The sequence below is a fragment of the Molossus molossus genome, unplaced genomic scaffold (assembly GCF_014108415.1).
Source record: "Molossus molossus isolate mMolMol1 unplaced genomic scaffold, mMolMol1.p scaffold_m16_p_7, whole genome shotgun sequence".
NCBI classification, from domain to species: domain Eukaryota; kingdom Metazoa; phylum Chordata; class Mammalia; order Chiroptera; family Molossidae; genus Molossus; species Molossus molossus.
Window position 1 is genome coordinate 42,931,926 of NW_023425401.1, and position 22,500 is coordinate 42,954,425.

A 22,500-nucleotide genomic window follows, 5' to 3' on the forward strand; every position below is an offset into this window, starting at 1 on the left:
ACCCAAACTATGAACAGTAATTGAGTGCCTACTACCGTGCTCAGTAAACAAAATTAGGTTTCTGCCCTCATGGAGCTTGCATTCTAGAATATATGTATGTTTTTCCAATTGATGCAACAATAATCTACTTTTTAAATTAAAAGTGATTTAAGTGGAACAATAAAGAGTGACTTTATAACCAAGCAGGCTTTTATAATGACATGATCATAGGTAACTTTCCTGACCTAGATAGTTCCATTGGGGAGTAGCTCAAACCAGTTGAGTTTTGCTTGCTTTTATTATTTTCCATTAATTTTACTTTATAAGTGAAGACATCCCTAAATAGCTGAATATGGAATGATTTTATTGTAGAATTGTGAAAAATGGAAGACAGTACCAGAGACACAGAAAAGGCAGAGAAAAAGAAAAAGGATCAAGAAGATCCCGTTGATGCCATAGCACCTGCAATTAACATCCAAGATGAGCAGTTTGCTGGTTTATCTACAACTCCAGCTTTCAATTGTCTGCATGAGGTATATTATTCCTCTTCATATATTACTACAGTAAGACCTGAATCATCTACCTAAAAATTCAGATGAAGTTAATATCATTATCAAAATAATATATTACATTTAACCTGTAGGAAATGTGTACAAGAGCTTTTCATGTAATGGACTAATGCAGTAGTGTAGGTTCTGATACTTTTATAGCATGATAAATATTTATATATACAATCAGTTAAGTAGATTTCATAGTTTGGTAAATGAAGTAAATGATATTTGTTTCATTATTTATATACTATATTTACTTCCATAAAACGAAGATAAAAGACCTTGTCATACAATGCTACAAAGAATACATGTATACCTAATTAAGTGTAATTATATGGACAGAGCACTGCACTGTTTTCTTCAGCAGAGGAGCAAAAAGAGGAATAGTATATATAGTCTCATTGTCTAATTAAAAAAAAATAAAGGATGAACATTTAGGAAATACTCATATAGGAGAATTTTTAAAAAGATATTAATTGACCATATATGCAACTGTTACTATGTTATGCCTGAGATCTACTTTAGAATATGGTTTATTTCTGGACTATTAACTTTATGTAAATATAACTGAATAAGACATGTAAGAAATTAAACAGTCATAATAAAAATAAGCTATACAGCCTTAAAGCAAAAACAGAGTTTATTCAAAACCAAGAATGAAAACTAAATCTGCCACCCCAAATATTTAGTTTATGTAAATACTTTAAACAATTACCACAATGACTGTTGAGTGTGTATGTATATGTGTATATATATATATATATATATATACACACACACACATATATAATACATTATATAATTTATGTAATGTAATCTATAATATACATAATATCAGGAGAACATGATGTCAACTTGTCCCATTACTAGTGGTGTTAACTTAGATCACTTGTTTAAGGTGATGGCTTCTAGATTTCTCCTCTATAAAGTTATTATTTTTCTGGTTGAAATTAATAAGCACCTATGGGGAGACACTCTGAGAATACTTATGTATCCTACTCCTCCTAAAATTTTTACCTATTAGTTTTATACTTCTTGATGATTCTTGCCCAAATCAATTATTATTATTACGGTTACCAAATGGTTATTTTCTAATTCCATCATTGCTTCTACATTTATTAGCTAGCCTCCTATTGCAAGGAAGTACTTTGTCTTCTTATCTATCTGTCTATCTAATTGATCTATGTGGACTATGAGTTCTTATTCTATTTAATGGCATATAATCCATCACTATCATTACTCATTTGGATGCTTCAGTTGTCCCAGATTTGATTCTTTGTGCACTTTTTATGTCATAAGAATATGTTCCAGGCTCATCTTTCATTTTCCTTGCTCCAACCCTGGAATCAGCCATTTCTCATAGGATTTCTTGTTCCTTTTAATGGAGAATGATATTTGGAAACTAGTATCTTAATACTGGGCATGTTCATTGCTACTCGTTTGTCATTGCTTCTAAGTTCTCTCAGCAGACAGAGCTGTGAAAGAGATACATGATTATATTTATTCACACAAACTTATATCTATTTCTATATTAACCTTTATATATTTAAAACCATGTATTCATATCTCTAGTTTTAATATTTTTAAATGAGCAGAGTTCTCTATTTCTGCTAAAATTCATCACATGCCCAACTTTGCAATAGGAGTTCTACTTTTACACCATTACCTTAATAATTCTATCGAACAAAAAATAAGGCTAAACTAGAGTTTATTTCTACCAAAGGGTATGCTAACAATAAAAATTACAGTCCCGTTTTTTAAGCCACAGATAAAGAAACATGAAAGGTATTTTTTCAAAGTCAAAGGAGGACTTTGGACATCTCCTGTACGTTGAGCATCAGTGTAACAATTTATTAAGTATTTAGAGTCTCTCAATACACATGTATGCACAAATAATAGTTACTAATTCTTAGGTATGACCAGCCCTTGATGAGTGGATACCTTATTATAGCATCAAAGACCTATCATACCTACACTTTTGAGTACAGTCAAACCTTGCATAGTGGACTAATTCAGGCAAGGGGTGTCTGTTAAAGCTGAAAGTCCATTATATAGTAAAGTAAATGTTCTGAATGGATCTTTTTAAAAATTGACAAATTAGTTAGTTTACCTGTTTGTACTTCCATAGATATGATAGTTAGTGTAATTAAAATTAAGTATGCATGAAAAGTTTAATTTCACAGAAAAGTTTTCTATATGCATTACTGTAATTTTAAATTTATACTGAACAGGTGTTCATGCATTCACCAGTCACCACAAGTAAACAAATGCACATGGCCGGAGTGCGGCTTAGTACACATGGTAACATCACCTGCAGGCATTAAAACTGCTGCAGAAAGTCATACCACGTGACAACAGAACCAGTTACCATGAGTGATTCAGTGTGATCAAATGCTAATTATTCTCCAAACATTGTTTATGAGCAGTGACTCTTGGATTTAAGTATGTAGACTATAGTTGCAGATATGTAATATCTATTTGTTTTGGTGAAATTACTATAGTGTTTTTTTCAACATATGGCCTACTCACTAAAATCTGTTAAAAATTAACAACAGAAAATAACCTGTTAATTTAATTATAAACAAACTTGCTATAAAATTATCAGGGTGTTAATTTTCACAAATGACATATAGACTGGAAATTTTTGTCTACTAAATCTAAAGTTCGTTAAATCAAGGTCCACAAAATGGAGGGTTTACTGTAATTTTACTGCATGTGAATTGCTCCTCAAGCCACCAAAATCTTACAGAATGAATTAGTGGCTTCAAACAACTTTATTTCCATAATACACACCACTGAGATTGCTCCCACTGGCCTCTCTAACTTTGTCTTCTAATTTTTTTTACATTTCTCTAAGATTTATGAATCTTATAAAAATGTTTAACTTACTTTGTACAAGCTATCCCCCTTCTGTATCTGCAGAATAGCAAGAATTCAGATGGCAACTGAAAGAAAAGTCAGAATCCACTTCCAAAGTTCCAGATGCTTGACATCACATTGTAAGAACCAGAAGCTGCTTCGGCATTTATTATTAATGTTAGTTGCATAACTGGCCCAGCGCTACTGAGTTGCAAAACATGGATGTCATGTTCTCATCTAATATTGCCTACAGAATGTGTTCAGTATGGCATTTGTGGCACTCTGCAATTTGTGCCCAAACTATTTTTGCAATTAATCATTGGCTTAGATTTTCATGATCTTCTGTTTATGTTGCTCCCTTAGGAAGTCTCTCATGTTCAGGTGCCTGGGAAACTGGCACATTCACATTCACAAAGCATAATGCAAGGTTATGGACTTCCCCAAATCTTGCAGTCCCACTGCCTCTTAAAAAACAGTACCATTCAAACTAAAAAAAAAAATCAAATAAAATATTTGTATAGGCTACACTTTACAAACCCTTATCTGTTCTAACCTTTTAGAATCTGGTTCAATTTCCAAGTCCTCTGAGAAACTTTGCCTGAGCAATCAGCTCACACTGGTTTCTCCAAGCTCTCAACTATTACAGCATTTGTAGGCTGTACCTGTCACTTGATACTAAGGTCATTAGCAAATATTTATTGAATATTATCTCATTATAAAATATTTCTTATAGAAAATTTAGCACTTCACTGATATAATGATCACATTATGTAGCAAGAACAACAGGGCAGCCCTGGCTGGGTGGCTTAGTTGGGTGGATGTCGTCCTCTATATCAGAAGGTTGTGGGTTTCGTTCCCAGTCAGGGCACATACCTAGGTTGTGGGTTCAATCCCTGGTCGGGGCACATGCAGGAGACAACCAATCGATGTTTCTCTCACACGGTAATGTTTCTCTCTCCTTCTCTCTCTCTCTAAAAAAAAAAAAGAAAATCAAGATCTAATGGGGAAGAACTATACTGTGTAATTCACACTTTGGGATGAATGTTCAAAGTAATGCTTGGGAACTATGCCACATAATTCCCATCAGTGAACCGTGTAGGTTAATGCTGGACACCTGCTCCCCAACTCTACCATTGCTGCCGAGCTGAGGCCTGGCACTCCAGAGGCTTTTCTTGTCCCATTGGAAACTTGATCCTGCTCTATTTTATTTTTATTAAAACAAATTTTATGGCATAATGTATATACAGCAAAGCTCACAAATATTCAGTGTATAGGTTGGTGAATGTTTACATATGGCTGTAACCAACATGTTCAGAACTGAATTCATCATTCTTCTCTCAATCCTAATTCTCCGCCTGTGTTCTCTTTGTCAGTTTGAGATTTAAATATCTCTTTTAAATATCTCTCGAATGTATCTGCTCACTGTAGAATGAGATGATCTGGAAAAAGCTTTTTGCAGGCGGTCAGACACGAGAGGGGATAGTTCATCCAAGCCCATCGCCTCCACTGTGAACCTACATTTTATCCTTAAGCTTTGCCCATACCCACACATGCACATACTTGAAATATCTTCACCTGGATGACCTCCAAGTTACTAAACATACTCAGAACTAAACTTGTTATTCTCCTCCCAAGCCCAAGTCTCCTTCTACATTTTGTCAGTTTGTTCTCTCTGAGATATTTATTAAATGTTTCCTTTCCATTCCCCCCATATCACCAATTAGAATTCCATGTCAGTGATTGAGATAGAGTATGAAGAGAGACTGAACCAAGGGTTGGCAATGGAAAAAAAAAAAAAACTAGAATACATATAGGAGAGATGTTACAGAAGAAAAAATGCTGGACTTAGTGTGTGAATGAGTGGGGGGTTGGCGATGAGGGAGACGAAAGAATCTAAATCGATGCTTGAATTTCTGATTTTAGAAACTGGCTTAATTGTGGTAATATAGGTGACAGAGAATTCAGCAGAAGCATCAGGTCTAAGGGAAATGTCCAATATGTGGATTTTGAATCATAACAGGTGCTTGATAGTATTCATATTACTTTCTGAAAAGATTGTATACTGTTTATTATGTATATTTAACAACACAGTCTACCATTGGGTATTTATAAGAAGATATTGCTATCCTTTACTAATTCCCTGCTTTGAAACTTATCTCTTTTACCAAGATGTTCATATGTTTAAAAGATACTTTCTCATTTTTTATACATTTTGTTCTTTTAAGTCTGGTAACGGATGAAATACATTTTGGAATTTCTAATAAAAATTTTAGATTAATTAATAATGTTGATTTTCTGATACTATTAAAGCTTCCTATATTTTCTAGGTTGAAACTCCTATAGAGTTACTGATGAATTTCTTGAGATAATCCATAGCTAACTTTAAAATGCTTTCTAAAGAGACTTTCTCCAACCCTTCTATGACAGTCAGCAGCTCAGCATGTTTGTTTTAAAGCACCTAGATGTCCCCAGTTCCCTGGATGTAGCCTAGTGGCCCTGGATGGCCAGAGTCACTCAGCAGATACCATTTCTGTGAGGACATTGCCATGAACATAAACAGAAGCTGCACATGGGTCCAGCAGACAAGAAGATAGAATTGGATCCTTCCCACAGCCTGCATTTGCACTTGGATGTCTCTGGCTTTCTCATTTATTCTAACAAGGTGTTACATGAGTTCAAAGATTGGCTCCTAAGATGGCAATGGAGTGAATGAAAACTACACAGACCATCGCCCGGGACCAAACTGGAATTACAACTAAATAAAGACAAATCATCAGGAAAAACCAACTGAAGAGCAGCGGAGAGAGGCAGTACAACCAGGGACAGAAAGAGGACACCAAATTGAGCCTGGTAAGAACTGCAGAGGCGTGTGAGGGCAGGCTGGGAGCACTGGGACAACAGTGGAGGGTTGTATTAGTGGTGTGCACTTCCTGCTGAGAAAGTGGGGGGGTTTAAAGTACCAAATCAGCTATAGCCACTCATTTTGGGCTCCGGCAGAAGGAGGATGGATGAAACTGGAACTGTGTGGAGAGAGTCCAGGGCTCCTGGCTCAGGAGAGAGCTGGACAGGAGGACACAAGAAATCTTGTACTGAATCACACCCTCTCAGGACAGTAGCCATATTACTCAAAGAGCCCCTTCCCAGAGCCCCAGGGAGAAGCAATGGCTCCTCCCTCAGGAATTCAACATTACCAGGCCAAGCCAGAGAAATATTGAGGCTCATTAACATCTAGAGTCTGATAGAGAGAGAGTGCCCACCCACCAGAAATCCTCTTACAGCTGAGAAATTTTTCATTCAGCTGAGGGCTACAACCCAAGTAACTGAGACTCCAGGCAAAAAGCTAGAGGATAACCAAACCTTTCCTTGGCTTGCAAATCTACCAAGGAAAGTAAGACTTGACAGTGGTGTTTAACATGGGTCCTCTCATACTCATCCAAACTCAGTAGAGGGAGCCACAACCAGTGGAACACCAACACCCACAGGGAAAATTTGGCAGGTTCCAAAACCCACTAAGACAGCCAAAATAGTGAAACAAAGAAAACATTCCCAAATGAAAGAACAAGATAACTTGACAGGAGAAGATATAAATGAAATGGAATTGAGCAAGATATCAGAGGGAGAGTTCAGAATAATAATCATGAGGAAGCTCAACAGCATGAATAAAGATATAGGAGCAATGAAAGCCAGCCAATTGGAAATGAAGAATGAGCCCTGGACAGTTTTGCTAAGTGGTTAGAGCATCGGCCTGCAGACAAGAGAGTCCCAGGTTTGGTTCCTGCTAAGGGCATGTACCTTGGTTGCAGTTTATCCCAAGCCCTGGTTGAAGTTGTGTGGGTGGCAACCACTCAATGTGTCTCTCTCACATCAATGTTTCTCTCTCTTCCTTCCCCCTTCTCTCACTCTCACTCTGTCTGAAGATAAATGCAAAAAAATAAGATAAAATAAATGTCCTCAGGTGAGGATAAAAAAAAAAAAAAAAAAACAAGAATGACATAGCAGAAATAAAGAACACATTGGAAGGAATAACCAGCAGAGGAGAGAAAGCTGAGGACCAGATCAGTGAATTAGAAGACAGGATAGAAAAAAATCACCCAATCAGAAAACAAAAAAAAAATTAATTAATTAAAAAACAGGAAGACAGCCTAAGAGAACTGTGGGACAACATAAAACATAACAATATCTGCATTATAGGAGTTCCAGAAGAAGAAGGAAATGATCAAGGGTTAGAGAATATATTTGTAGAAATAGTGACATAAAACTTCCCTAGCTTGGTGAAGAAAAAAAGGCATACAAGTTCAAGAAGCACAGAGAGCCCCAAATAAGAAAAACCCAAACAGGCCCACACCAAGACACATAATATTAAAATGCCAAAAATTAAAGACACAGAGAGAATCCTAAAGGCAGCAAGAGATTACCTAAAAAGGAACCTTCATAAGACTATCAGCTGACTTCTCAACAGAAACACAACAGGCCAGAAGAGAATGGCATGAAATAATCAAGATAATTAAAAACAAGAATGTGAGTCCAAGAATACTCTATCCAGCAAGGCTATCATTCAAAATAGAAGAGACAATAAAGAGCTTCCCAGACAAAACAATGGCTAAGGGAATATATTAGCACCAAACCAGCACTCCAAGAAATATTAAAAGGACTGCTGTAATAAGCAGAAGAAATAGGAAGAGAAGTATAACCATAATAAACAAAAATGGCAATAAATAAGTACATATCAATAGTAACCTTAAATTTAAATTAAACACTTCAATCAAAACACACAGAGTAGCTGAATGGATAGGAAAGCATGACTCATATGTATGTTGTTTATAAGAGACCCACCTCACAACAAAAGACTCACATAGGTTGAAAGTAAAGGGAAGGAAAAAATTTTCTAAGTAAACAGAAAGAAAGGAAAACCTGGGGTAGCAATACTCATATCCAATAAAAAATGAAGGTCATAACTAGATACAAAGAAGGCCACATCATAATACTGAAAAGATCTATTCAAACAGAAGGATATAACCTTGGTAAACATATGCACTCAACATAGGAGCACCAAAATACATTAAATACTTCTGGAGGACTTCAAAGGAGAAATGGACAGCAATACAATCATAGAAAGGGACTTCAACACCCCACTGACATCACTGGATAGATCCTCTAGACAAAAAATTAGCAAGGAAACAGAGACTCTGAATGATGCACTCGATCAAAAGGATTTAATAGGTATCTACAGAGAATCACACCCCAAAACTACAGAAGTCACATTCTTCTCAAGTGTGCATGTGACATTCTCAAATGTAGACCACATGTTAGGACACAAACTAAGTCTCTACAAGTTCAAGAACATTGAAATCATATCAAGCATCTTTTCCAATCACAATGGCATAAAACTCGAAATCAATTACAGCAAAAACATTCATACACATGGAGGCTAAATAGCATGTTATTAAACAATGAATGGATTAAAAGGAGATGAAGGAAGAAATTAAAAACTTCCTGGACACTAATGAAAATGAACACACAACAACACAAAATCTATTGGATGCAGTGAAAGCAGTCCTGAGAGGGAAGTTCATAGCACTACAGAGCTACCTCAAGAAAAAAGAAATATTCCTAATTTACTTTCTAACCTTACAACTTAAAGAACTAGAAAGTAAACAAAAAGGAAATCCCAGAGCAAATAGAAGGAAAAAAATAGTAAAGATCAGACCAGAAATAAATTACATAGAAACTAAAAAAAGAAATCAAAAGATCAATGAAACAAAGAGCTGTTTCTTTGAAAAGATAAACAAGATTGGTGGACCCTTAGTCAACTCACCAAGAAACAAAAAGAGAGGACCCAAATAAATAAAATCAGAAACAAAAGGGGAGAAGTAATAACAGACACCAGAGAAATATAAAGGATCATTAAAAAATACTATGAACAATTATATGCCAACAAATTGGACAATCTAGGTGAAATGGACAAATTTCTAGAAACACAGAGTCTCACAAAACTGAACTGGGAAGAGATAGAAAACTTGAACAGACCAATAACAACCAAGGAAATTGAAGATGTAATCAAGAAACTCCAAGCAAACAAAATCCCAGCCTTGGTTAGCTTCACAAGGAAGTTTTACTGAACATTCAAAAAGATCTAACACCCATTCTCCTCAAACTATTCTAAAAAAAATCAAAGAAGAAGGAAGACTTCCAAACTCATTTCATTATGTAGCTAACCTAACTCTAATTCCAAAACCAGATAAAGACACTACAAAGAAAGAAAACTACAGGCCAATATCCTTGATGAACACAGATGCCAAAATCCTTAACAAAATATTGCGTATCAGATCCAGAATACATCAAAAAAATTATTCACCATGACCAAGTGAGATTCATTCCAGGGATGCAAGGATAGTATAATATTTGCAGATCAATAAATGTAATACACCACATAAACAAAATGAAAGATGAAAACTATATGATCATATCAATAGATGCTGAAAAAGCATTCAACAAAATTCTTCACCCATTTCTCATAAAAACTCTCAGCAATGTGAGAATAGAGGGATCATACTGGACATAATAAAAGCCATATATGAAAAACCTAGAGCCAACATCATACTCAATGGGCAAAAACTAAAAGCATTTCCCTTGAGAACAGGAACAAGACAGGGATGCCCACTTTCACCACTCTTATTTAACATAGTACTAGAAGTCTTAGCCAGTGATTAGACAAGAAGGAAAAATAAAAGGGATCAAAATTGGAAAGGAGGAAATGATACTGTCATTATTTGCAGATGACATGATATTGTAAACAGAACACCCTGAAAATTCCCTCAAAAATCTGCTAAAACTAATAAATGAATTTGGCAAAGTAGCTGGATACAAAATTAACATCAAGGAATCAACAGCATTCTTATACACTAATAATTAACTCATACAAAGAGAAACTGAAAAAACAATCCCATTTACTGCTGCAGCAAAAAAATTGAGATACCTAGGAATAACTTAACCAAGAAGTAAAGGACCTGTTCCCAGAAAACTACAACACATTGAAAAAAGAAATAGAGGAAGATATAGAAAAGTGGAAGCATATATCTTGTCTGTGGATTAGAAGAATTAACATCATTAAAATGTGCATACTACCCAAAGCATTCTATAGATTCAATGCAATCTCCATGAAAATACCAATGACATATTTCAAGGAACTAGACCAAATACTCCAAAGTTTATAGGGAACCAAGAAAGACCCTGAATAGCCACAGCAATCTTGAAAAAAAAGAACAAAGTAGGAGGGATCACAATACCAGATATCAGGTTATGCTACAAAGCCATGGTAATCAAAACAGCCTGGTACTGGCACAAGAACAGGCATATAGATCAATGGAACAGAACAGAAAACCCAGAAATTGACCCAAGACATTATGCTCAATTAATGCTTGACAAAGGTGGCAAGAGCAAAGACAGCACCTTTAATAAATGGTGTTAGGAAAAGTGGACAGCTACATGCAAAAAAGTGAAATTAGACCACCAACTTACACCATACACAAGAATAAACCCAAAATGGATGAAAGACTTAAATGTGACTTGTGAATCCATAAAAATCCTAGAAGAAAGTGTAAGCAACAAAATTTCAGACATCACATGCAGCAGAATTTTTCACTGATACAACACCTACGGCAAGAGGCAAGAGAAACAAAGGAAAAAATGAATAAATGGGACTACATCAAACTCAAAAGCTTCTGCACAGCGAAAGATATAATCATCAAAATGGAAAGGCTACCCACTGTAATCATTGGCAATTATGCTCTCCCATACAGTGGGTAGCCTTTCCATTTTGATGATTGGGAGAGCATAATTGCCAATGATATATCATATGTTAATTTCCAATATATATAGAATGCTCATATAACTCCACAAAAGGAAGACAAAGAACCCAATTAAAAAAATGGGCAAAGGCCAAGTGTCCATCAGTAGATGAATGGATAAAAAAGCTGTGGTACATATACACAATGGAGTACTATGCAGCTGTAAGAAAGAAAAATCTCTTATCCTTTGAGACTACATGGAGGGACCTGGAAAGTATCATCCTAAATGAAACAAGCCAAGCAGAGAAAGACAAGTATCATATGATCTCACTTATTTGTGGAATATGATGAACATAACAGTCTGTGGGGTAGTCCCAGAGACATGGAAGTGGGGTACAGACTGACAATCCCCAGAAGAGGGGGTGGTGGGGGAGAGATAAACCACAGAACTTATATGCATGTATGCATGAACAGTGGACATGGACAACAAACTAGGGATGGGGCAGGGAGGGAGGGGAAGGGGGGAATCAGTGGAGGAAAAAGGAGAAACATCTGTAACAAAAATTAATTAATAAAAAATAAATTAATTTAAAAAAAAATGGGCAGAGGAACTAAATAGACACTTCTCCAAACAGGACATACAAATGGCTAAGAAACATATGAAAAAATTCTCAACATCACTAATCATCAGAGAGATGCAAATTAAAACAACAATGAGGTATCACCTCACACCTGTCAGAATGGCCGCTATCAACAAATCATCAAACAACAAGTGTTGGCGAGGGTGTGGAGAAAAGGGGACTCTAGTCCACTGCTGGTGGGAATGCAGACTGGTGCAGCCACTATGGAAAACAATATGGTGTTACCTCAAAAAATTAAAAATTGAACTTCCATTTGATCCAGTGATCCCACTTCTAGGAATATACCCCAAGAAGCCTGAAACACCAACCAGAAAGAATATATGTACCCTTATGCTCATAGCAGCACTATTTACAATTTCTAAGATCTGGAAACAGCCCAAGCATCCATCAGTAGATAAGTGGGCAAAAATGCTGTAGTACATATACACAATGGAATACTATGCAGCAGTAAGAAAGGTCTCTTATTCTTTGAGAGGACATAGAGGGACCTGGAGAGTATTATGCTAAGCAAAATAAGCCAATCAGAAAAAGACAAATAACACATGAGCTCACTTATTTGTGGAATATAATAAACAATACAAGCTGATGAACAAAATAGACCCAGAGACATAGAAGTGGGGTACAGACTGACAGACCTTAAAAGAGGGGAACATGGGGGTAGGGAAGAGATAAACCATAGAAGTTATATGTATGTATGCATATCCCATGGACATAGACAACAATGCTGGGGGCGGGCAGGATCAGGAGAAGGGTGTCAATGGGAGAAAAAGAAACACCTGTAACAAAAATAAATTAATTAATTTTCCAAAAAAATGCTTTTTAATAATTAAAAAAGTTTTAACCCTGACAGTGTGGTTCAAAGGTTGAGCTTCAATCCATGCACCAAGAGGTCATCCGTTTGATTCCCAGTCAGGGCACATGCCCAGGTTGTGGGCCAAATCCCCAGTGGGAGGCATGCAGGAGGCAGCAAATTGATGTTTTCTCTCATCAATGTTTCTAGCTCTCTCTCCCTCTCCCTTCATTCTCTAAAATCAATAAAGAAAAAAAAATTTTTTTTGTTTTCTATTTCTTTCATACATTAATAAGCAAGTAACTGATAACAAAGGTGAAAATATAAGATCCCCATCATTAATGAGCTTACAGTCAATGTAGTTTCAAGTACGTAATTTAATTTTCACAATGATTGCATAAGGAACAGCAGTTTGAGATGTTGTTATTTTTATCTTAAAGGTTCTGAAAATTGAGACTTATGCGAGGTTGTCCAGGTGGGTAAGGTTGTCCAGGTAGGCAGAGGCAGAACCAGGCACAGAACCCAGTCTTCTGTCTTTTATGTTAGCACACATTTCACTTGACATTCTTCACTTGACATTCATACATCTAAACACTGCTATTTTAGGATTTTACAAATTGACATTTTAAGTAAACTGTATATGAAAAGAAAAAAAGATAAATATTTAACACCGTATGTAAATATTTCTGCTTAGTCTCCCTGTCCTTCTCTGCATTAAAAAAAAACTACCGCCCTGGCCAGTTTGGCTCTGTGGTTAGACCATCGGCCTGCAGTCCAGAGAGACCGGGGTTCAGTTCCCCCTAAGGGCGCGTACCTCGGTTGCAGTTTGTCCCCGGCCCTGGTTGGTTGTGCGGGTGTCAGCCACTCAATGTGTCCCTTTCACGTCGATGTTTCTCTCTCTCTCTCTCTTCCTCTCTCTCCCTCCCACTCTATCTGAACAAAAAATGGAAAAGTATCCTCGGGTGAAGATAGAAAAAAAAAAACTACTACCAAAGTTCTTTTTATAATCTTTCTATAAATCTTGCTGTTGTTGGCATGTTTTTGCTTTTCCTTCACACATACAGGCAGCCTCGCAAGAATCTTGTTCGACTGTCAAGAGATTTTAAACAAACTGATAATTTATTAATATAGATAGAGTCCATTTTCTCATAAAGGTTTTTGTTTTTTAACTCTGACAGTTAGGTGGAAATATAAAAACCTTTCCAGTATGGAAGAAAACCCTGGGACATGCCTGGAATGCACTTAAACATTTGGAGTGTTGTCATGGTTCATAACTATTTACAAAGATTAAAGATTTACATTAGAATTACAGAAATACAGGCCATATTCCACTTTGCAAAGTAGATTAACACCCCTAAATTCAATCAGTAAAATTGAATACTGCAACTGTGTTCAGGCTAAGAGATTAGAGGGTCCCATGTTAGGGTATTCTTACATTGTTACATCCAAAATGAAAAAAAAAAACCACCACCACAAAAACAAACCATGAAGATTGATTCTGGCCAGGAATCTGGGGTATTGTCAGAAAAACTCTGCTATCTGAACAGGCTATGACCAGTAGCAAGTAGGAGTCAGAAGAGTGTTTAACATAAGGGAACAAAAGAATGGACAATTCCTGTGCCTCCTGTCTGGGATTATCTTCCTTTACTCATTCTGATAGTCTTTACTAAGTATGGACCACATGCTAGAGTCAGGGCTGTTAACTAGAGGAACAGCAGGCCTACTCTCAGCAGCTCATCTGCCCTGTCTATATGGTTAATTTTCTTTGATTTCCCTTTCTCTTTTTCAGTTCCTTTACTGACATAATGAGGACCTGGTTTGTGTGTGTGTCTGTGTGCATGCTGGAGTGTTTTTTTTTTAATTATATATTTAACAAAGTTTGCCTCTATTTTTCACTGCTTCTCTAGCTAATGTTGTAACCAGTTCAGTATTAAAAATAAGAACCTAAACTCTGATGTTTTTTAATAGTCACTGAACAGATGTTTCTTTTTAAAATAAGGGTTAAGAAAAATAATTAATGTTATCGTTTTCTCTTTTGAGACAGTACTTGACAGAAAAAATAAGTTGGCTTTTGAAAGCGTGTGGCTCTCAGTCATGTGCAGCTTGTGAAACAATACCTTTCGTGATCCAAGTATCACAGTCATGCACCAACAAAAGACGGATACATTCTGAGAATGGTGTTGTCAGGGGATTTCCTCATTGTGCAAACATCATCGAGTGTACTTAACACAAACATAGATGGACAGCCTGCTGCTGAGATTGTATGTGCTCTGCTGTGACATGGCTGGCAGCGCAACAGGTTTGTTGCACCAGCATCACCACAAACACGTGAGCAATTGTAGCATAAGCCCCGCCAGTTGGCTTTTTTTTTGTAGTGCAAGTGCCTGACTTAAATTGTCCACTTCAGTGAGGAATCCACTGCAGCAAAGTTGATTTCCAATAAACACACTAGATAAAGAGCCAGATCATCTCTCCCCACTTCCTCCACATCCCTGTTGAGAGTCTTTTTTAGAGATCTTGGTTGATTTTGATAGCTGACCATTTAAGCTATATTCCCTCTTTTCCTGAGCTTTAAATTCCTGCTCTTATGTTTTAAATTCACCAATAAAAAGTGAGCCTGTGGCCCTGACCGGTTTAGGTCAGCGGTTAGAGCGTGGCCCGCAGACCAGAGAGTCCCGTCTTCGGTTCCCTCTAAGGGCACGTACCTCGGTTGCAGTTTGTCCCTGGCCCAGTTGGGGCCATGTGGTGGTGGCATGATGGTGGCAACCAGTCGTATGTGTCTCTCTCTCTACTCCCCTCTCCCCCTCCTGCTCTATCTGAAGATAAATGAAAAAAATAAAAAATCATTGGGTGAGGATTTAAAAAAAAAAAAAGTGAGCCTATGAAACCCTAGGCCCCCATCCTCAACCCCAATAATAGCAGACCCCCAAGGCCTGTATTTTCTCTCCCCACCCTCATGACCTCACTCTGTACCCCCTGGCTTCTAGCATGCTTTGTATGCCCCAGGGCCTGTAAGTAATATATTTTTTCAAAGTTTCCTAATGGTTATTGCTTATAATAATAAGAAGAAGAACAGCAAAAGTCAGTCCAGTTGTAACACTGGTTTAGAAAAGGGAGATGTCTGCAGAATGCTCACCAGGTCCCAGGTGAATGTCCCCAGGCATTTCTAGCCCATCACATTAGTATCAATAGACTGAGACCCACACAAACCTTAACACTTTGTTCTACATTACGATAGCTATAAATTCACTAGATGGTAGGAATTTTTCACCTCCATTCTTATCTTATGGGACCATCATCTGTAGTTGTTTACCAAAACATCCTTATGTGGAATATATTAGATACTAAAAATAACAGGTTAAGGATTAAAATAAATAATGCCTTTTTCAATGAAAATCTATTATATACAGGTGGATGGGGAGAGGGTACCCTTGTCTGTTGGATAGATTCTTTGGGGGAATAAAGCAGAAGGGAGTAAGATTGGGAATTTGACTCTCCATTAACTGGATTTATAGTCAACATCAGTAAATGAGTCAGCAGTAGTGAACACCAGGAAATTCAGCTAAAACAAAGCAATCGTTATCTTTTCACCAGGCAAGTGAGATCAGAGTCTCAATGGTCAAGTAGTGAGATACAAACCACACTAGGAAGGAAGTTAATGAACAGTATCAGAGAGCCCTGTAATAACGTTTTTTTCAGCTATGGGATTAGTTTTTTTTTCCTTTCTTGTCTATTTTTAATACACAAAATATGCCATAATATAAAATTCAACAGGTGCAGAATAGTACAGTGTAAAAATAAGTCAGCCTCCCACCCTGTTCCACAATCCATAGTCCTCCTGCTCAGAGGGAACTACTACTGAGTGTTACATATAGTCTTACAGAAGTCAATGCACAAACAAGCAAGTGGTAGAATAATATACCCACTTGCTTTTTAAAAATAATATAATTTATACAATTTTATAATTTTTATATTATTGTAATGCTTATATATAGTATTTCAATGAATGAATAGACCATACTTTAACCAATTTCCTATTATAAGATCTTTAGGTCATTTTAAATCTGCTATTCCGACAATGAGAGAGCCAATAACCTTATACAGGCATCATTTCACACTGGGATAATCACAATAAAAGGACACATTTCTAATAGTGCGCTTTTAATTTTTTTAATTGTGGAAATGTACACTTATCATAAAATAAACCACCTTAACTATTTTTAAGTGTACAGTTCAGAGATATTAGGTATATTTACATTGTTGTGCAACCAATATCTAGAACCTTACGTCTTGCAAAACTGAAACTCTATCCCCATTAAACAACTTCCCATTTCCTTCTCTTCCCAGCCTCTGGTAACCACCATACTACTTTCTGTTTCTATGAATTCAACTACTCTAGGTGCGTCATACAAGTGGAATCTTACAGTATTTGTCTTTTTGTTACTTATTTTACTTAGCAAAACATTGTCAGGTTTCCTACATGTTGTAGCATGTGATAAGATTTCCTTCCTTTTTAAGGCTGAATAACATTTCATTAGGTGTACATACCACATTTTATTTATCCATTAATCTGTCAGTGGACACTTGGGTTACTTTCACCTCTTGGCTATTACGAATACTGCTGCTATGACATGGTGTACAAATATCTCTTTGAGATTCTACTTTCAATTTTTTTGAATATATACCCAGAAGTGGAATATATGAGTTTGTACATTTTGTTTTTATTGCCAAGGTGCTTTCCATAATAATTTATGTTCCCACCAACAGTAAATGAATGTCTCTTTGCCCATACCAGCTATCTTAACTTTATGATAGGGGAGAAATATATTTCATCATATTCTTTAATTACATTTATCTTAAAATGAGTGGAGCTTCTTTTTATATGTTTAAGACTATTTTAAAATATAGTGCATTAATAGAAAATGTGAGGTATAGGAAGGCCAACAGATCAAAAGACAGTTGCCATTGAAATGATAGTTTATTACAGTTCCTAAGAGAAAGGGACATGCATGTCACAGGGGTCTCTATGGGGAAGCACTGGGTCAGTCAGGAGGCAGAGGGAGAGGGAGGAATTGTGGGTAAGAGTTTCACTGTGGTTTCCTTGGGAAGGAAGGGGTGAAGCAGGATAAGCAGATATAGGATTGGCTAGTTTGAATAACTTCAGCTGGCTCTGGAGCATAGGAGATGTCCCTAGTTATTTGGTACCCAGCACTGGGGTGATTAGGTCAAGTGTACAGTGGCCCAAGTGCGAGAACCTTATGAAGGACATGTTTAAAGAGTGTGGACTCTGGATTGGTTGGTTTGTATTTGAAAAGTATGCCCCCAGAGGAGAACTCCATTCAGTGGTGGGGTGGGGATGGGGCACCAATGAGGAAGGCAGAAAGCCAAGGTGAGGTGACTCAGGCATATTATCAGTCTGTCTAGAACAAGGTGTATCCAGTGTAAGCATGTAGGGCAGACGTTAAACACCAACTGTACAGAAGCTGAACACATGGTTAATGCAAACACCCATTTGCACTTCCTTTTTTGTGAATTCTATTCACATCTTTTTTCCATTTTCCTGTTATGTAGTTTTTTACTTATAGATTCATAGAAACTATACATTAAGAAAACAGGCCTTTATGTATAATATGCACTGCAAAAATCGTTCTCTCAGTTTGTTGGACTTCATTTGAATTTTTTCCTCCATGTAAAATTTGATTTTCTTACGTGCACTTCTTTTACAGCTTCAGGCTTTTATGTTACACTTAAGAAGACCTTTGTTACTACTCTGAGATGATTAATTTGTTTCCTGTTTTCTCCTAATACATTACAACCCGAGTCAACATATTTTAACCTTTGTCCCATTGGCATGTCTGTTGGTGTAAGGGGAAACAGAAAAAGGCGCCAGCAACCAGCTTAGAACTTAATGCCAACCTGTTATCCTCTGAGACAAAGGTTCTTTACATCTTCCCAGCCTATATATACCTGGCTGGAGGCCAACAGGTATACCCAGGTGGCATCAGAGATAAGAAGATGATACACGAATTACTAGACATCAAACCTCAAATTAAGACAACAGGAATATTGTTGTCTGTAAAGACTATATCTAAGAATGGATAGGCTCAAAATGTCTTAAATCTTAACAGTTTGAAAAGAAAAATCTCTGACAGGCTGGAGCGGGGGGGGGGGGGGGTACAATAAAAATGAGTGTCGGTTCTCACCCTGCATGTACTGGCCATGCAGCCTTTAGCACATCATCTAAGTGCTCAGAGCCTCACCTGACACTAATAGTACATTTCTCAGCTCATGATCCTTAAGGGCACCCCACTGCCTACCATAGGGGTTTCACACTCTTTGTAAACTGTATCACCTTCTCCAGTGGAAATTTCACACAGGCGCACTATGTAAAACAGATTTGGATGTGGTGGATGTAGAGGTGAAGGATGCAGAGGTGAAGGTCCCCTGTTCTCTCCCCTTCACTCTACATCACCACCAGCACCACTGCCCCAAGGCCCCTGAGCACACTGGGGAAAACCATGCTCTGTACAGACAGTTTGTTTCTTTCCTACCTCAAATCCACCTACATTTTCAGATATTTAAATGTTTAATGTTAGAAGAAATATCATACACATTAAAACTATCATGCATCTATCCCAGTTTTATTTTGCTGGCTGAGCTCCCAAAGGAATATGCAAGGAGGAAGCAATGATTTTTCAAATATTTTTTGAAAACAAAATCTTTTTCTTTAACTGAACTGGAAAATGGAGCCCCAAGATATAAAATAAAAACAGAACTACTCAAGGTGAATGGTGTTTCATGCATCATACATTGATTGGTCCTGGCTTTTTTCTTATTTGTGAAATATGTCTGCAGAACTTTAGGGTCTCTGGTGACACAGTTTGAGAACCCCTACGCTAGCAGTTCAGGGTGTTAAATACCAATACTGTATTCATCATAAAAGCATCAGTTTTTTCCCTGGCTGGTTTGGGACAGTGGTTAGAGCTTCGGCCTGTGGTGCAGAGAGGCCCGGGTTCTGTTCCCGCTAAGGGTGCGTACCTTGGTTGCAGTTTGTCCCTGGCCCTGGTTGGGACTCTCTCTCTCTCTCTCTCTCTCTCTCTCTCTTTCTCGTACTCTCTCTCCCTGCCAACAAAAAGTGGAGAAATGTCCTCGGGTGAGGATAAAAAAAAAAAAGCATCAGTTTTTCTGTTCAATTTCCACACCTATCCATGATATCACAGCCTCTCTAGATTTCTAATTGTTGGTTTGATCAGATAAAGACCAAAATTTTTTTTATCCCCACTCGAGGACATTTTTCCGTTTTTTGTTCAGGTAGAATGGGAGGGAGAGAGAGGAACAGAGAGAGAGAGAAACATCGACGTGAAAGGGACACATCGAGTGGCTGCCACCCGCACAACCAACCATTGCCAGGGACAAACTGCAACCGAGGTACGCGCCCCTAGCGGGAACTGAACCCGGGACTCTCTGAACCGCAGGCTGATGCTCTAACCCCTGAGCCAAACCGGCCAGGGCCCCAGTTTTTTTTTTTTAGGATAGAAAAAAAGAGTCTTTGTTGACATCATTCATTTGTAAATTATAAGCACATTTTAAAATAATTATTTGATGTAACAAATAAAAATAAGAATTTTAGTATTTACCAAAGAAATCTTTCAGCCTCCAAAGAACTCATGAGGTGATTTGAACTTCAGCAATATGCTCTCATCAGTGAATTCTGCCATGTAACCATGGAAGTGAAATCGTGTTTGGAGAGCATAGAAACTTGTTTGCCTTTTCTGTCAGAGTTGTTATAAATTCTGATTTAGCTGCAGGAAGAAAATAATTTTTAATCACTAGGTTAAGTAGGGACATTAACACACTTAGAAAATACATCAATTTTTTAAGTATCTCCTGTCAACAGGATATTATGTAATTGTTTTTGATAAGATACAAAAAGAGATGTTTCATCCCAAGATGAGATTTAATTGAATCATTTCCCACTTTATAGATTTACACAGAAAGTCAGAGCAGGGGTGATACTGAGATTTTCTATGTAGATACTTCACTGTGGGATTACCAGGGGTAGTTAACAATGGAAAATTAGCCCACTGCATGAGAGATACACCAAGCAAGTCAGGGAAGCTAAAGACGGGTAATGGTCCACACATGATACACAGCTTGTAGAGAACAGAGGTTGGTTTGAGTTTTTCCAGGGAAGGCTTGCGTGATTATGAAACATTACCTCCTTACTGCAGCATTAATCATAGCAGACAGAGAGAACATTGCAAATGCTCCTAGGAAGGTGTCCGGCACATGCTTGGCAATCAGTAAGTGACAGTTGCTTGTCATTATCAGTATTTAGAATCATGTATCTCTAAACAAAAGTTAAAACAGGTTACTTAGGATAACTGAAAAAAACTATCATACTAGTATTACTGAAGGGAAATAACCGTAAGCAACTAGTTTTGTGGACCTTTCTTTTATAAACTTTCACAACATACGCACAAATTATTTGCTTCTCATGAAGATGAGAAAAGCCAACTTCCAGAGATAGAAATTCAACAAATTTTCAGATCCAGATGCTGAAAATTGTATAAGGCCTTTGTAATAGAGAGGCAGTTTATCTTAAACCGTATCATCCTTAATTACTCAGAGAAAACCTTGAATGTTAGAAACTAAACTCAGATTTTGAGAGTTTAGAAAGCTATTATTTGGAAAAATCTCGTTCAGAATACTTTAATAAGCATATAGCACAATGCTATGCATACACCAGGCAGGTGATAAATATTTATTGGATTAAAATAATAAATATAAATGTAGTATTATGCATTTTAAGGGGCTAAAATGAAAAAGTATTTATTTTTAAATGTGGTATTTTCTCGCTTTTAAAAGAAAAGCATATATTTTCAGAGACATAGTGTAGATTTTCTAAGATAATATAGATCTTTTTGAAAGACCATGTGATGTCTGTGTGGAAAGATGCTGATCACAAGTTAGCTAGCTCATGATTTTAATTTTGATTTACCTTTGGAACTCTTAGTGACCAAAGGTGCAGAGGCAGAATTGAATATGGGCATTGGACAGCAGGGTGCTGACCTCAAAGAGAAGTCATCAGGAGTAGAAGGAACAAATGAGAAGGAGTCATTCCATGGGGTTGTGGAAGAGAAGAGAGGGAGGAAAGAAGGAACTGTTCAATAGCAGCAGCATTAATAGCATATAATTTGTTATAGGGGATTTAAAGAGACTAAAGTTCCATTTTATCTTTAGCTATTTCAGATAATATTGCTTAAAATAAACTAGCTTTGACCATGGTAGTTTTTGTTGTGTTGACTTTTGACTACATCAAGAACTGCATAACCATTTTATTTCAATGGGCAGGTTTCCTTGCATGTTATAGCATATGTGTTACAAATAGCATTTTTAGCATGTATGTGCATCATATATGTACATGTGTGGTGTGTGTGTGCACGCACGCACACCACAAGGGGAACCTACCCATATGAAAAGAACTACACTCATTTCCACCTGAAGCTGGACCCAACATTAAGTGAACATTGCCAGTCAGATTCATGTATAGCTATTCCAGTGTTAATACTTTGAAAGGTATTAGAAACATTAGATTTAGGTTACCTCCAATTTGGATATCTTTTGGAGTGTATTTATGAATGGAACAAGGTTTTATATCATTAATGTCTCTAAAATAAGGAGAAAAGGAGTAAAAAATGTCTCTGCTTAACTAGTTCGCTTATGACTTAAAATGATGATACATGATACCTCAAACTTGGGCATTAGGCTGTTAACAGCCTATGGCCTAGTTCATATTTTGGTTTATGGCCTAGTTCATATTTCTATGGCCTAGTTCATATTTCTTTTGCAATATGCACATGTACACTCACACATGTATATGTACACACACA

General features: G+C 37.0%; 1 protein-coding gene across 1 annotated transcript in view; it reads left to right on the top strand.

Annotated features, from left to right (window-relative positions):
- The first annotated feature begins 362 nt into the window (after nucleotides 1-362).
- The window catches only part of CCDC146 (coiled-coil domain containing 146), a 138,771-nt gene continuing 116,633 nt past the window's right edge, over nucleotides 363-22,500 (top strand). The window contains exon 1 of the mRNA XM_036246769.1: nucleotides 363-512. Within this exon, the coding sequence (XP_036102662.1) occupies nucleotides 363-512 (150 nt within the window). The remainder of the gene's footprint in view (nucleotides 513-22,500) is intronic.